The sequence below is a fragment of the Dermacentor silvarum genome, chromosome 6, assembly GCF_013339745.2.
Source record: "Dermacentor silvarum isolate Dsil-2018 chromosome 6, BIME_Dsil_1.4, whole genome shotgun sequence".
NCBI classification, from domain to species: Eukaryota; Metazoa; Arthropoda; class Arachnida; order Ixodida; family Ixodidae; genus Dermacentor; species Dermacentor silvarum.
Genome location: NC_051159.1, coordinates 90496301 through 90511159, shown reverse-complemented (window position 1 = coordinate 90511159; position 14859 = coordinate 90496301). Strand labels below are relative to the sequence as shown.

Below are 14859 nucleotides of genomic sequence, written 5' to 3'. Positions count from 1 at the left end.
TTGTCCTCCAAATAACACTTTCGTAGGCTATAGCTCTTATATTCGTTTTTTTTATATTTGATCGCTAATTTTCAAATAATTTCTTTTTGTCTGACTAGGCAAAGCGTTGGTGCTCCTTTTGTATGTTAATCGGGCGTGCCACTACCGAACGGCGTTCATAATTGAATGCCAAAGTCGCCGTGAAAGAAAAATAATTAATGAGAAGGCATTATTTTAACGTCAGCCATGGCAAGCCCTCTCACCGGTATCCGTAGTGTTCGGTGGTATGCGTATAAAATGGATCCCCCCACGGCTGCCCTGCTTTCTGCTAGCCGCAATTTCCCGCAAAATCCTACACACCGAAGCCTGGCCGCACTTTGTTTACCTTTACCTTCTCTCTCTATCTCTCTCGGCACTCTTTAAATCAATGTCGGCGACAACCAGTAGCTATTTCATTCTGGTCATATTGTCTTGTAGCGGTTCTCACATTGTTCTGGTGTTTCTTGATGCCAAGTATAGCTTCAACATCCATGGAGATTTGCTTGAAAGCCTGTTTCTTGTTTTAAATTTCTTGAACAGGCCAATCTGTGGGAAGTACTTATAGTAGTACTCTAGCAGCAGCTTTGTCTGTCCCTTGGTCCATTCAGCAGCTGGAATGAAAATACATTTTAGACAGTGAACAGAAACACTAAACGCTGAGGCACTCACCACCACCTCCTTTCCTGATGCCCGATAGTCTCGCCTGAGCTTGCGCCTTCCCGTTATTTGGTGCTGGTGTAATGCATGACAAACTTCTTTGCAGGATTACATCTGTACCACCTGTGAGGGCGAAAGAACAGTAAATAAAGGGCTTAAAATAATAATAATGCAAAAACATCTGTGTGCTTGTGTTGCAGTGCATGTTAAAGAACCCCAGGTGGTCAAAATTAAGCTGGAACCCTCCACTATGGCGTGCCTCATAATCATAACTAGTTTTGGCACATAAAACCCCAGGAAGAAAATAAGAAAAATAATACTTACCACCCCCAGTTGGAATGCATGATGGTCCAGCCTCCATGCACCCTCCATCACTTGCTGGTATTTGCTTATTGGCAGCCGAACTGGTACGCAGCACTGCATCTGTTTTCAAACATGATGGAAAGGTATTAATTTACTCATACGACATAAAATAGGCCCTTAAGTAAAAAGCTACTTTACGCTTAGAGACATTGTCATAAGCTTGGATATCAGAAGAATACAGCAGGTGGAAAAGGAGTTCAGTAAATTAAGTTGCATTGGTTTTTAACACGGCTGCATGAAATGAGGCACAAATCATTAATAATTCAGAAACACTTGTGACATGTAACATTCCTTATGTGCGTCACCCCAAAGTTGCTTGAAAACAACCAGGAAAGCTTCACTGTCTCACCTGGGATGCTGGTCTCTGGTATCATCAGACTTGCTTGCTTTTGGGTAGCATAAGTGGACAGAACAGCCGCTGAAATGGGCATATACATTAGTGAGTGTTCTCGTCGCGAATTTTTTTTTTCAAAAGCAGCAGCTATCGATTATGCAGCTGAAAGATACCCGAGAGTTTTACTATATCAACTTGGCAGTTAAACGCCCTTCAGTTTACAACATTCACTGTAGTCACTCGTAGCTGATGATGTGTAGTGTTTAATGGCGCAAGGGCCAGCTATGGCCAAAGAGCGCCATGACACATGGTGATGGGTTCTGAATGCATTATGGATGGAGTGGACAGTAGGATGCAAATGGTACATAAAAGGTGGCTGTAAAGAGGCCTAAAACAAATCGCTATAAATTGCGTAAAATATATGAGCGTTAAAATAACGACAAAAACTAATGATGTGAGGTATGAGCGTAAAGGTTTCGTTACAAAGCGGTGACATAATAAAGTATATGCAATAGCACTATTGCCTCACGAGGTCCTTGAAATCAAGGACTGAGAGGCACGTGCTGTAAAATGTTTTTGCACTGCAGCTGCAGCCTGCAAGTCGAGACTGCGCTACAGATACCCTGGCCAGATGACTTGTAACGTGTTTACATCTGCTAAAAACTTTAAGACGGCATTAAAATCAAAAAGCGGCTCATGGCTAAGAAAGAATGCTGGGTGAAGGGGGATGTACTCACGATACGCGGGATAAAAGTACTTTTTACGTTGAGCTTCTATTTCGGGCACTGGATAAGGACATGGAGAACTGTAAGTATGTCGCCACACCTATCACATGTCGGAGGATCACTTCCTGTAAGGAGATACGAGTGTGTTCCATAGGTATGTCCTATCCTTAACCTGCAAAGAAGCACTTCCTTGTGTCTTGTTGTTTTCTGAGATATCCATCTCCCAATTCTTGGCTTGATTTCATGTAGCTTATTTTGCACTTGATTATCCCACTGCCTTTGCCAATATTTTCGTAATTCATGGCGCAAGAAAGGCTTTAGGTCAGTGGAAGGGATGGCTATGTTTCTATTCGTATGTTCAAAGACTACTGAAGTGGCACTTTCGTCTGCAGCTACGTTGCCTTTAATGCCTCTATGGCCAGGTACCCAGCATATTATGATTACTTGGTTGTCCTTGTAAGCTGAGCATATCAAGCTCTACAGTTCGTTATAAACTGAATTCTTGTGTTTTCGTAGACTCATTAGAGCTCCAACGACGCTCAATGAGTCTGTGAACACAATTGCTTTTGTAATATTCATTTGTTTTATGTGTTTGACTGCTGAAAGGATTGCGTATGCTTCTGCTGTAAAAATACTTGTATGTGGATTTAGTGCCCCGGACACTGAAAGAGACGGTCCCAAAGCTGCGTAAGCAACACCAGTAAACGATTTTGAGGCGTCCGTATAAAATTCACTGCAAGAATACTTCTCCCGAAGTCCAAGAAAATGCGAATGTATGTGTGCTTCAGGTGCCCATTTTGATATTTCTACGAAAGAGATATCGTACTGGATGGTCTGCCACTCCCAAGGTGGTGGAAGCCTAGTAGGAGGCATTAGGACATTCTTTAGAAGAGGGACGCCTGTTTCCTCTGAAAGTGCTTCCAACCGGTGTGACAGAGGAGGCCTAGTGGCCGGGCGGTTACGGAACAGCCTGGCCGTGGACAAGTCGCGAATGGTAGAATGACATGGATGCTGGCTATCTGATTCAACCTTCAGGGCGTAGGCAAAACTTAAGTAAGTCCTTTGGAGATGTAGTGACCACTCGTTTGATTCAACGTACAGGCTTTCTACAGGACTAGTCCTGAAGGCACCTGTAGCAAGACGGATGCCTAAGTGGTGAACGGAATCTAGCATCTTCAAAGCACTGGGTGCAGCGGAATTATATACTATAGCTCCGTAGTCGAGGCGCGACCTTATGAGACTTTTGTAGAGGCTCAAAAGGCATCTCCTATCGCTTCCCCATGATGTCCGGGACAATAGCTTCAGTAGATTCATTGTCTTCAAACACTTCGCTTTCAGATATTTCAAATGGGGGATAAATGTTAATTTAGAATCTAAAATGAGGCCTAAAAATTTATGTTCATGGCTCACAGATAGCCGCTGTCCATTAAGATGAATACAGGGGTCAGGTAGTATACCTCTCTTGTTCGAGAAAAGAACGCAAGTGCTTTTTTGAGGGTTCAGTTTAAATCCATTCTCGTCAGCCCATTTACATACTTTGTTTAACCCAAGCTGAACATGTCGCTCACAGATAGAAATGTTACATGATCTAAAACCTATTTGCACGTCATCCACATACACGGAATAAAACATTGTACGAGGTACGACAGTGTGGAGCGAGTTCATTTTCACAACGAAGAGAGTACAGCTCAGCACACCACCTTGAGGTACACCTGTTTCTTGAGTAAATGGACGAGATAGGATATTGCCAACCCTAACACGGAACGTGCGGTTAGATAGATAGCTTTGAATCACGTTCAACAGGTTGCCTCGGACTCCCATTCCAGCCAGATCAAGGAGAATTCCAAAACGCCAAGTTGTGTCATATGCCTTCTCCATATCTAAAAATACCGATAATAAAAACTGTTTGTGCACGAAGGCATCTCGGATATTCGCCTCGATGCGGACAAGGTGATCAGTTGTGGATCTACCCTCCCTAAAACCGCACTGCAAGGGGTCTATTATTTTGTTGATTTCAAGATAATGGATCAGGCGTCGATTTACCATTTTCTCAAAGAGTTTGCATAAGCAGCTTGTCAGGGCTATAGGCCTATAGCTGCTGGCCGAACACGGGTCCTTGCCTTCTTTAAGAATAGGTATTATGATTGCTTCCTTCCAGGCGGACGGAATATAGCTGGCAGAGAAAATGGCGTTGAAAAGCGATAGGAGTGTTTTGTGTGCTTCGGGTTGTAAGTGTTTTATCATCTCGTAAACTATTCGATCGTTTCCGGGGGCCGATTTATTACAACAATTAGTGCAGCCTGAAATTCTGCCATGTTAAACGGACGGTTGTAAGGTTCATTTCTTTCTCCTTTCCGATCCAGAGGCAGTCGCTCTGCTTGTCGCTTGTGTCTCAGGAATGTATCTGAATAATGGGATGAACTGGAAATGTATTCAAAATGTTCCCCTAGAGAATCAGCTTGGGCCTCAAGAGTGTCTCCTTGTGTATTCACTAATGGTAGAGGATGAGTTTCACGACCTTTTATCTTGTTTACCCTTGTCCAAGCTTTTCTTTCATCTGTATAAGAATTTATGCTAGAGATGTATCTCTGCCAGCTTTCCCTTTTGGCACGGCGGCGTGTTCTTCTTCCTTCAGATTTTATTTTCTTGAAGCTGATAAGATTCTCTGTAGTCGGAGAGTCACGGAGGTGATTCCAAGCCTTATTTTGTTTTTTTCGTGCTTCTCTACATTCATCATTCCACCAGGGGACACGTCGTTTAGAAGGCGATCCATTTGTTTCGGGGATACATATTGACGCCGCATCAACAATAAACGCTGTCAAATACGCCACTGCATCATCGATAGGAAGTGTAGAGATGTCTTCCCAGTTCATGCGCGTGAGTTCTTTATAACGCTTCCAGTCGGCTGACTCGACTTTCCAATGGGGGACCCGTGGAGAGCACTCATCTGCTTTTGTTAATTTTACGACAATGGGAAAATGGTCGCTCCCATATGGATTCTTAATCACGTTCCACTCTAGGTATGGTACGAGCGTGCTAGATGCAAGGCTTAAATCGATAGATGAATATGTTTTGTTTGCCATGCTGTAAAATGTAGGCTCTTTTTTATTTAGTAAGCATGCACCTGTAGAGAGGAGGAAGCTTTCTACTAGGCGCCCTCTAGCATCACAGCGACGATCTCCCCAAAGGGTGTGGTGTGCATTAAAATCGCCCACGACAATATAAGGCTCGGGCAGTTCACAGATAAAACTGTGAAATTCTGTTTTTGACAGGTGGTAGTTTGGGGGGATGTATAAAGAGGTAATTGTGATCATCTTATTAAATAGTACTGTACGGACAGCAACTGCCTCTAGAGGCGTTTTAAGCTGTATTTGCCGGCAAGCAACACCTCTATCTACTATTATGGCCACACCGCCCGACGAGACAAGGGCGTCGTTGCGGTCTTTTCGGTAAATGGCATACTGCCGGAGAAAGTTCGTGTGGGAAGAATTAAGATGTGTTTCTTGGACACACAGCACCCTTGGATTGTACTTATGTAGGAGTTCCTTAATGTCATCTAGATTGTGGAGTAAACCCCTAACATTCCACTGTACGATCTGTGTATCCATTTTATATGTGTTTTGTGCTGTGTGTCTAAGAGAGGTAAATTAGGCTAGCTCACGAGGCCTTTCCAGGCCCCGTGATGGGGGTTTTCCCTTTCTTGCCGGCGCGCTCGAGGGAGCTGCGCCGTTCTTTGGGCGTCTGAGACGCCGGTGTTTTGTTTGTTGTATCCATCACCTCGTCTGAGGCGGTGGATAGTGCCCGCTCAGCGGGCACGTTTGCACGGGTTTCGGGCCTATCTGCACGGGCAGTGGCCCTGGGTCCCCCAGACCCGCGGGTCTGCTGGCCCTCCTTGGCAGGGGGCGGAACAGCACTGGCTGCTCCAGCCAGGGGGGCCGATGGCGTGACCGCCGTCACACTCCGTGTGACTTGGGCGGCCGCCGAATGATGTGACGTTGCCCCCCGGCGCGCCACATCGGTGTAGGACGGATTAGACTGGTTGTTCGTCGAGAAACGTTTACGTGCCTCTTGGAATGATAGGTTGAATTTGATTTTCAGTTCGATGATTTGCTTTTCTTTTTTCCACGATGGACACGAACGGGAGTACGCTGGGTGATCTCCGTCACAGTTAGCACAGTGGGTGGTGAAAGTGCAGGTATCAGACGAGTGCTCATTGGATGCACATTTTGCACAGGTGGTGCGCCCTCGGCAGCTTTGCGAACCATGCCCGAACCGCTGACACTTAAAGCATCGGCGCGGATTCGGGATGTATGGCCGTACACGGAGTTTGCAGTATCCAGTTTCTATCGAGTCTGGGAGGTTACTCGTTCCAAAGGTTATGATTACATGTTTTGTTGGGATTTGCTTGTCATCGCGCCTGATTGTGATTCTTTGGACCTTTACTACATTCTGATCTTGCCACCCCTCGAGTAGCTCGCTCTCACTAAGATCGATTAGGTCATCTTCAGAGATGACACCGCGGACAGTGTTCAATGATCTGTGTGGGCCCACTGATACAGGGATGTCTCCAAAAGCAATGAGTTTTGATAATTTGCTGTATTGGGTCTTGTCACGAACTTCAAGAAGAAGGTCGCCGTTTCCCATCTTAGTTACTTTGTAGCCTGGACCTAGTGATTCTGTCAAAGATTTTGAGACAACAAAAGGAGATATTGTGCGGACTGTCTTGGTTTCGTGCTGACTGTGGATTACATGATACTTTGGGAAGATTTCTTTTGGCTGCATGAAGAAATTAAATGTTTCATCGGTGCGCCCCCTCTTGAGGGAGCGATCAGGGAGTGAAGGGAAATTGGATTCCATGAAAAGATAGCTATATTCGGCAGGGATGGCCGCCACCCACCATGGAGCCCAACTAGGGGACGACACAGGACAAATGATTCAGTTCTGTGCACGCCAGCGGTGCATCCCCACTATAACCAAATACCTATACCCAAGGCTGGATATAATGCACAAGGTTAACCCTTGCTGCCCATGAAGTCGGAAGTAAAAAGAAAATAAAGAGAGGACAGGAAAGATTGAAAGTGAGAGAAACAGACGAAGATTGTAGAAAAGGACAGGAAAGGGCAACTACCGATTTCCCCCGGGTGGGTCAGTCCGAGGGTGCCGTCTACGTGAAGCAGAGGCCAAAGGAGTGTGTTGCCTCCACCGGGGGGCCGTAAAGGTCCAAGCACCCGGCATCGGCTCAACCCCCAGGATCCCCCTTTCCCCGGACACGGCTAAGCCGCGCACGGCTACACGCGGGAGGGTCCAACCCTCGTGTGCTCGGGTACGTGGTGGCGCAACTCACCAAACGCCTGCTTGCGCAGACGCCCCTGCGGGGAGTCACTCGTAGCTGGCTTCGTGCGAGGTAAAGCAGCAAAAAGCAGGAGCCTAGAAAATGGGTGTTTTGGCTCACACACATGAAATCGGCTTGTGTTTGCACTGCGTCCCGTCTGTTTCTTTAGCCATCTGTGTGTTTCTGCAGTACTGTGTAAATAATGCCATACCAACTATCCCACCACTCAGTTCTTTTTGTGTGTTAGCTTTAACGTCACAGGCACCTACGCTGATACAGCTCGTATTGCAGTAAACTGCATTGGTAGAAACGGCCTTGCATTTTTTCACTATCTGTAAGGAGATGTTGGTGGCTGTTAAAGGGCATCGGCTACATCTTTTACGAATTCATAAATTAGTTAAAAAAACGTCATACAAAAAATGTATGGAAGACGACAGACCTAAATTTCACCACATACAACAAATATAATTTTTCTGAGAAGTTAACAAGTTTTTGAGTGTGCATGTTGACATGAGGCAGACCTTGGTGAGAAGCACAATGTACCCAACCACATATAACACTACAAGAACACGATAATGTGAGTGAATACACAAAACAGGTGTATATTAAAATGAATCATTTTGGCAAATACAGTCACCTAACAATTTTAAAATAATAAACATTTAGATATTCCAAATTCTTCAAGAAACGGCACTAATGCACATGCTTCTCTGTGTTGTACATGTGCTGACGGCCATGCACCCAATATTTCATCTAGTTATATTGCTCTTCCATCCAGAGCTTTAATATTCGCAAAAAAACATGTAAACGTGACTGTCAAAATTTTTGCAGTGTAACAGCATATGTTCTTTGTCTTTTCCGGCCTCCTCACAACAGCACACAGCCCTGTCAAATTTTCCTGCCTTGTGCAAGAAGCACTTAGTCTAGCGTGTATTGCTTAACGAAACAGGACCAGAGGCAAAACAAACTTGCATGCAAAAACAAACTTCTCTACAGCGCACTGCTGGTGAGGAAAACGCACACTTGCGATATGATCTGTATATCATAAATTTATTTATTTATGCGAAGTCCTGTTCCGTGTTGCAGAAGTGTAGCGTGTAATCGTTCCGTAGCCGGTTTCTAAGCACGGAGTGGTGCAAGTGCACGTAAAGCTCAAATTAAGCCACAATTGCAAATGCAGGTGAACATGGAAACGGAACAAGGCATTGGAGCAGTCTCGGAATAGCTCGCATTCGAATTTATGCTGACAGCAGCTACAAGGTGGGAACTATAATAGGTACGGCCAGCTAAATATTTCGCTGATCCACGGTGCTTCACTCGCATGGATTATACAAGTGAATTGGGGTACCTATACACAATCCGCTATACGCGTGGCCGCTCGCGATAGAAAGCGTGGCGCGCTACATGTCGAAGGCGTGCGCATGCCAAATACGAAACAATGAAATCAAGTTCGTCTTACCTTCTGTTGAAGACGGCGACTTGCCCTGAATAATAGAAAGCATAATGCGCTGGGCTTCAGAATCCATGATATCATATAATCTTTCTCAGGCGGAAACGTGGGATGCGTCGGCGTTGCACAAAAGTACTACGTAGTACGCGACCGCAAACGGTCTCAGCGTTGCGCCGTTCGCGCCCGGCAGATCACAACACAATCGCACGTGTTTTGCTGCTCTCCCGCAGAGAATGTGGGGACGTCGGTTGCTTTAGTCACGTGGTACATTTCTCCTTACACGTCCCCCTCGCACCTGCTCTCCGAATGCACGGCGTATTCCAGTGGCAGGTAGGGTGTCCCTGCTCTCACTGCGCTGCCACCCGACTCCGCACTGCGCGGCGCCCTGTTCCTGTTCTCCCAATGGAATTCGCCATTAGTTCTCTATTTCGCTAGTTGAGCGCTGCGCCCCCATGTAGCTGCACCGAGTATGTCGCTCACGTCTACACCTCCACCCATCCGGCAATAGGCCTAGCTCGCGTGCGTTTAGCGGATAATCGAACGCGCTAAAACTCTATAATGTCAAGTTGATCTTAGAGAAAACGTACCACAAGCCTATTTCTGGAGCTGCAATGATACATTACTGTACACTCCGACGAGAAGCGCCACGTCACTATTGCGAACGGTCAGTTTCGCATGTTACGTGCATGAGCGTTCACCCACGCACCGTAAGGGCCACCATTCATAGCAAAAGCGAATGAGTGAGCGGTCATGCATGCTGACTCGTCAACACGTTGCACGCACCCAGCTGCTGCACTGCCATTAGTAACATGCGGTGCCACTGCAAGATCGTCCGCGATGTCGAATAATACTGAAGCCACCAAGGCTGTCAAGCAGGATCAGTTTCGGCCGCGATATGACAGTAGGTATAATTAGAGTCCTGTGATAACCTTCCTCAAAAACTTTGGCATCACCAAGACCATTACACCACTCATGCAATATTAGACCTTTCAAGTACATACGAAGCAATAATAACGAAACAAGGCATTATCTTGGTTGTATGTTGACAGGTTCGCTATCATACGCTGGGGGATAGATCAGCTCCTTCTAACTGACTTTCGGACTGCTGCTCCAACCAAATCCTTCTTTTAAATGGGAACCTCTCTAATGAGGCCCTTTCATCGTCTAGCGATTTTGAATCAGTTAAGCTAGCGGCACTGTTCAGAGAAAAGCAACATGGCATAACTTGAGTTACATTCCTCGTTAATCTGCGCCGACCGAATGGCGCGGCGCAGATTAACCGACCGAACGACGCGAGCTTTCCCATCCCTTTGCCGAGCGTGCACTGAAAAGGCGACCCGACGCAACGTGCGCGAGGCCCTTTCCTTCCCTTGCCATTTCCCTGGCGCGCGCCCGCTCCTGTTTGGGTACTCTCGTCACGTGCTATGGGCGTGCGCATCACGTGTTTCACCAGCGGTCTATTCATAGCATTTCCCGCGGTTTTGCTCCACTTGCGCGAGACGGGTTTTTTACGGTCACACGTACAACGGCACCGACACTTCTGAGGCAATACAAGCTTAGCTTGAAAAAATGAAATTATGGGGTTTGTCGACCCATAGCCACACACGGTAGATGGGAGCCGGAGTAGCATGCGAACGTACCTACATTGTGCCCGCATCGAAATGTGGCCCGTGCGGCCAGGAATCGAACAAGTGACCTAGCTCGTTCTCAACAGCAGACAGCCATGTCTATACTTATTGAGCCACGTTACAACGTAGATAGACTAGCAAGAGACCAGACGTTCTTCTTTGATTTTTTTATTGATAGGTAAATAAGTTCCACGAAGTAATGCAGGATAAAAAGGTCGGCCACCAGACCGAGAGCTGAAGACGGGCTGTCAGTTTCCGGACCCGAGCCACCCCGACACGACTTCCACCGTCCGGGGCTAGCAGTCAAGGGCCGGCCTATACCTTCCAGCGCTCAGCGACTTTCCCTGGCCGCAGACTCTCACCCATAGGCATGTAGACGCCGGAGCCCGTAGGCGGAACGTGAGTGGTCGGGCTACGGGTCCGAGCTTACGTACAGCTGCCTGGCCAGGACGTTCCGGTCTTCTGCAATTTTCATCCTCAAGGTTCCAGGTGCAGCGCCTGCTTCCTCTCGGTCAGCCGGAACTACTGCGGTCTAGCCTCTTCCATACGTCGCTCAACATGTCTACCGCATCGGGGACCTCGTCGCCTCATGGCTTCGCCCGGCCACTCACGCAATGGTGAAATACTCTTGAGTACACTGAACTGCATGATCCCAAGTGTATTATTTCGTACCGCCTTGTGTTCCCGTCTTGTTTGGCTCGCTTAGACATGGTGTGCTGTTAGCTGTGTGGTTAAGACATTGCTGTTGTCGTTTTGTAACAAGTGGGTATTAAATGTTTTGTGCACGTGTGCCAGTGTTAACAAACGTCTTTGTCCTTGATCGGGTACACAGACAACCTACCTTAGTGACCTGCTGCAATACTTAAATAAGAACCTTCATCATAGTCATAAGGGCTCTCGGAGCCCCCTTGCGGTTAGCGTTGCTGGACAACTGCATCATCTTTCACCGCTGCAGCTGTACAAACTCCTAGTTAGCTTCCAAAGTGGACTTGGTGAAATGCCACGTGACAAACTATTAGTACTTGATAAATAAGCGCGCAAAGAAGTTAAATGTTTCACTAAGACATAGGCAATATAACTGTTGTTTTATAATCGTCAATAATTACATTTTCACGCAAATTTATTGCGATGGCCTCCACAAAAGACGCGTGTCATCATCTCAGCGTCAGCTTTCACCACCGCAGCCGTATATGTTCCTTGATGATCTCCAACGTGGAACTGGTATAACGGGACTTGAACAAAAATTACTGATTAATGGTTAAACAAACTGCACATATAAGGTATAGTTATGATCTGGTATAGTCTATCATTTATTATCCGTATTAGGCTTCAAAGCAAATTTGGGGCTGGCACACGTTGCGCTGCCGTTACTTTTGATATCAATGGCGCCGTCGCAGGCCGTATTACACCGCTGCACGATAAGACGGTTGTGGAACTTCTCGCAGAAATTATTCAGTAAAATGAGACGTGAGTAAAAAACGACTATGCACTTGAAATTTTCATGACTAGCACAGGAACAAACAGTAGAAAAAAAGTCCCAGGTTGGCAATATGCCTCTTGCTAGACAGACATACGTAATATTTCTCAACAGCTCAAAGTGTTGCTTCCACGACCACGACTAAGGTAGCCCGAAACTTCAGTTCCCGCGTCCTGTTGTCGTCGTAATAAGAGTTTGTAGTGCAACTTCTGGTCCTATACTTTGGAGCTTTTCGCAGAAAGCAAGCTTTCCTGCAATCAGGGTCGACGATCTCGTTTCGCTGCCCAACAGCATTAAAGCTCAGCGTCATCTGTCTTTCGACTACCTTTTTGTTTCTGCACATTGTGCATACAAGCCCAGATTAACTAAAACAAGCATGCGCACTCGCCCACACACAGATACACCCCCTCTCCTCCTACGCATACATACGCAGGCCCGTACGTGCGACACAGAATTAGGATACCTCCAGGTCACGACTGCAAGAAGTGCAACTTTCTGAGCCATTTGTCAAAAGAGCAAGTACGTGGTACCTTTGCTTTCCTTTTCTGAGAGAAAGTACGATGAAACTCCACCCAGTTGGCACTCTCTTGATTACACAGTCTCACCACTACTTCACTGCATTTTTTGTTGAATTCAAAAAATGGCGCCCCATTTTGAACTGTCACCCTCGCGAACCTAAATTGCTTCCGCGCGCATCTAGTTTTGCACAAGTGCTTCAAAATGCTAAGGAAAACAAAACAAATGAAATAAAACCCATTCTAATGAGTGCTCAACGCTTAGGCTGCTTAGGTTGCACGTCGTCCGACAGCCCACAGTTGACGACACACCGCTGGACTGAGTTCATGGTGTTTCGTGCCGCAATCTTCATGCCAGAACTACAGTACCGAGTATTTCTCGCAATAAAAAAATCTAGAGTGACGCAAACTGCTGCTTGCACGGTAACTCTAAGTTTCCACTTCCTCAGCGCGTTTAAACGCTCGTCCGAGAGAGCATGTTTTTTTATTTCTTTTTATTCTCCAAGAACTCCTCATGCTGAAGGAAATAGTGGTGCAATTTCTTTCCTTCAACCCGTGTGTTCGGGCTACAACTTCACAAAGTTACACCACAATCGAAGTTTATTCCCCACCACACTTTATAATTTGTAAAACCCATAAGCTACTTTCTCAAGTGTGTAAGCGCACGTACTCCTGTAAATGACATTCGCAGTTCTACAAGATGTCATTTTGAGACTGCAGCAAGCTACCCCTAAATTGCGTGCATGGTTTACATTCTTATGGCTTCTCTCTATTTAGTTCGGTGCCTATGCCATCACCGCTTCCCCGCGTCGAAAGCAGCTAACCAAAATGCATGCGCAACCTCGTTAACTGCTCTATTTTCTCATACAACACTTGTCAGTTTCATTTGTTATTGTATTACCGAATTTACCCCTGTGTCAGTACATTTGTGGCTACAGGGCTTAGATAAAGTCGAGCTCCAGCTAACAGCATGAGTGTAATATCAGAGCTGCCGTTTAAAGTGGGCGAGTTTGATGATTACGTTTCCCAATGCAATATGTTGAAGACGAGGGATCGCTGGGTGAGAGTGTCGTAGGTTTGCTTAAAACGACATACACACGAAGAACACTGTTCTCTCAGTAAGTTTCGGTATGTGCATCTCTCCACAAGCCTGTGTTTGGCTTGGTGCCTTCTATCGGCATTGTTAATGTGCTCGCAAAGCATTCAATGTCTTTGCTGGCCTCTTGGGAAAGGATATGCAGGACGCTTGTGGTGTATTTCACAAGTACTCGCCTGAGACTTTCTTTAGCTCTTCATTTTCGCGATGTCTCTGCCACAAAGAATTTGGGCGAGCAGATCGTGCCACTCAGCTTTACAATACATATATTGTAGACACTTGCAAGAAACACCTCTTCAGAACATTGATATGAGAATAGATAATGGTACACGTTATAAATTTTCTAAAGTAAATGACGCCTGCCGCCAATTATAAATCAATATAGTGGTGCTCGGGAGCTTCGGATCTCAATAAAATGCTTCACTAAAGCGAATGCGTTTTCGTATTAAGAGCAGTCAAGGAGACTTTGACACATGAAAAGGAAGAAAAGAAGTTTGATTTCTGTTTTCAGCCATAAGCACCAGACAGCGCTCTGATGAGCCGAGATTTAAAAGGCTTGAAAGTGCTTGCATGCCTAAAGCAGTAACTTTAGGCATGGGGTATAGTCTATAGGTCTCGTAGAGGGCGGCTATAAGACTTTTCGCGTACGTATAGTCACGCTCTGAGGTTTAGATTAATGGGATCCGATGAACATAAATGAATAAGCTTAAGATGAATAGATGGAGGAACAGAAAGAAGTCCCCAGGGCTCACCGGCGCTCTGGGCCTCTCTGCCATACATATAGGCATCAAATCAAACCAAACCTAATCTGGGCCTCTCATTCTTATTATGTCTTTACGTTTTTGTCATTTTTGTGAAAGTGCTTTCGGCAAGGATGAACAAGAGGATGCTCCAACGACCACCTGAACAAGGTTAGTCGTCTGCTTCATAGCTCACTTTTTTGGACGAATTAGACCAGCTCAATTCCTGAGAGAGCTCAACGCTAGACTACATGGAGTCTGACAGCGAGTACACCGTAGCCATGGGCCGCCGTATGAACAAAAAGATGGGCCGGATGTCGAATCAGCCAACTTCGTCGAATCAGAGGGAGCAGGAACCCTTCATGGTTTCTTACGTGTTGCTCTCGACGTCATACAGCATGAACTCCTCAGCAAGCAATTTCTAACACAATATTTCGGAAGTGTGGCCCTTGGGCAAAACAAGGAAATCGGGATCAACGCTCGAAAGAACATCCTTGTGGTAGATGCAAAAAAATCAGCAACAT

General features: G+C 46.0%; 1 protein-coding gene across 1 annotated transcript; it reads right to left on the bottom strand.

The window, feature by feature from the left end:
* Positions 1 to 621: 621 nt before the first annotated feature.
* Positions 622 to 9089, bottom strand: LOC119455104 (uncharacterized). The gene is made up of 4 exons (XM_037716590.2): positions 8889 to 9089; positions 1388 to 1456; positions 1000 to 1098; positions 622 to 798 (listed from the first exon to the last, which is right to left on the bottom strand). The coding sequence occupies exons 1-4, from the start codon at positions 8953 to 8955 to the stop codon at positions 668 to 670; spliced, it is 366 nt and encodes a 121-aa protein (XP_037572518.1). The 5' UTR covers positions 8956 to 9089; the 3' UTR covers positions 622 to 667.
* Between the last annotated feature and the right edge of the window lie 5770 nt (positions 9090 to 14859).

Bases quoted from the DNA above. Each gene is read 5' to 3' on its own strand.
- LOC119455104 (XM_037716590.2), bottom strand. From the start codon at position 8,955: ATGGATTCTGAAGCCCAGCGCATTATGCTTTCTATTATTCAGGGCAAG. The intron at 1,099-1,387 runs GTGAGACAGTGA...GTTTGAAAACAG, and splicing joins ACCAGAGACCAGCATCCCAG to ATGCAGTGCTGCGTACCAGT. The intron at 799-999 runs GTAAGTATTATT...TCGCCCTCACAG, and splicing joins ATGCATTCCAACTGGGGGTG to GTGGTACAGATGTAATCCTG.